The 2,173-nt window shown below is 33.1% G+C and overlaps 1 protein-coding gene across 1 annotated transcript in view; it reads left to right on the top strand.

The window, feature by feature from the left end:
• Window positions 1-1,601, top strand: part of LOC108768479 (probable multidrug resistance-associated protein lethal(2)03659) — a 7,074-nt gene extending 5,473 nt beyond the window's left edge. The window contains exons 3-4 of the mRNA XM_018518920.1: window positions 292-520; window positions 1,127-1,601. Of these exons, the coding sequence (XP_018374422.1) occupies window positions 292-520; window positions 1,127-1,601 (704 nt within the window). The remainder of the gene's footprint in view (window positions 1-291; window positions 521-1,126) is intronic.
• The last annotated feature ends 572 nt before the right edge of the window (window positions 1,602-2,173 follow it).

Below are 2,173 nucleotides of genomic sequence, written 5' to 3' on the forward strand. Positions count from 1 at the left end.
CGGCCGATTAAGTAATTGGCGTTGGTGAAAATGGCCCAAATGGTGATTCTCTACGAGAAGCACCATTTGGGCCAGTTTCACCAACGCTTGGCGCTTTTTTTACCTTTTTTTTAAAAAGGTAAGTTTGTATATAATTTTAAAATTACATAGACAAAAACTTTTATACACATGATACATATCATTAGAGTTAAGTAAATAATAAAAAAAAGATTGATTTTACTTTTTAATTTGGTAGAATTTAATTAATTTGATAATCAATTATACGAATATGATACATATCATTAGAGTTAAATTTGTATACACCACTTAAAGAGCATACAAGTGATATTCTTAGTGTTAAAATAGCGAAAGCTTGGGAGAAGGAATGGAAGGCATATCAGTGTCGGCTGGAGCAGGTGACGAAATGTGGATCACAGAAGAAGGTTAAGGAGCCCAGCCTGATGAGAGTCCTCATCAGGTGTTTCGGTTTCAAGACCCTACTGTGCGGAACTTTCATGGCCGTTATAGAAATTTTGCTCAGGTGCAACTTCTCTTTCATTTTTTACCTAGAAATTGTGAAGTTTTTCGTCTTAATATTTTACATTTCTTGCATTGGCGATGTCTTGATGATAAAAAGTTACACGAATTTAATCCTGTGGAATTAAATCTTTTACTAAGCAGTTTTTATTAATGAAATTTCGGTATTTTTTGAATTAAGAATAAAGATTTAACTAAATAAAGATCTAATTAAATGAATGTATTTATGATAATTAAATTAATGTGTGATATAATTGTATGTTACGAATTTTCATGAAAGAATATGATAAAAAATTGCACGAATTTAATCCTGTGGAATTAAATCTTTTATTAAGCAGTTTTTATTAATGAAATTTCGGTATTTTTTGAATTAAGAATAAAGATTTAACTAAATAAAGATCTAATTAAATGAATGTATTTATGATAATTAAATGATTGTGATATAATTGTATGTTCCGAATTTTCATGAAAGAATACGATAATTATTATCATTTTGAAATTAAAATCAAATTAAAGTTCACAAATTTTTAAGATTTAGAATATAAATTTTTAAACTAGTTTTTAATTTGCAAATTTCTCACATTCTGACGAATTTTCTTTTTTGATGCAGAATAGTGCAACCGTTATTGTTAGGTCAGATGCTGCTCTATTTTAACACCACAGGCATCGACAAGTTTTACTCGTACAAATGCGCCATCGGCATTATTTTGTGCTCCGCTGTTAACATATTCGTAGTCCATCCTTACATGATGGATATGACTCATTTGGGTATGAAGGTTCATGTAGCCTGCTGTTTGCTGATCTACCGCAAGACGTTGAAGCTAACTATAACCGCGTCGGGCGAAACGACAATCGGCCAGGCAGTTAATCTGCTATCTAACGATGTCAATAGATTCGACGTCAGTATCATATTTCTCCATTATTTGTGGCTCGGATCTTTGGAGACCATCATCATCACATACATTACATTCCATTTGATCGACATCGGAATATCATCTATTTTCGGTATCGCATTTCTTCTGATGTTCATCCCTTTTCAAGGTGAGGCAGTCAATGCTCTGTTAGTTTCTAGCAAACATTTCTAAACTTTATAAAAGGCACACGTACACATATATGTATATCAAGTCAATTTCAATTTAATCGGCTTATTAAATTGAAAGTAACTTGTATGTGTACATGTGCCTTTTGCAAAGTTAAGAAACGTTTAAATACTTTAAGGGGTTATAGGCAATTCAGGAATGTTGTCCTAAAATTTCAAGTCGATCCGAGCAAAATTGTAAGAGTGAAAGTGTTTACAAGCCCCGACCGTTCGAGCTGCTGTGAGTCACGTTGGACGCCGGCGATGCGCAAGTATAAACAAGTTTCTATACAGAAGAGGATGGGGACTCGTCTGCGTAATCTTGTAAAAAATACTGTCGTTGAAGTGGAAACGAAAAATAAAAAAAAAAACAAAAAGAAAAGTTTTGGGAGGAAAAGGTAAATTGACAGGAAAAGTAATAGACAAGCTTACCGTTTATTATGGACTTGCAATACGGCGTAATTGTGACAATATTGAAAATATGTCAAATGCAATTTGGGCCACATTTTACCATTACTCCTCTACGAATGAAAATCCCCAACACGATTTGTGTCCTGTCGGCCAAGATTCTTGGTGCGA

This window comes from Trachymyrmex cornetzi, unplaced genomic scaffold (assembly GCF_001594075.2).
Source record: "Trachymyrmex cornetzi isolate Tcor2-1 unplaced genomic scaffold, Tcor1.1 scaffold8, whole genome shotgun sequence".
NCBI lineage: Eukaryota > Metazoa > Arthropoda > Insecta > Hymenoptera > Formicidae > Trachymyrmex > Trachymyrmex cornetzi.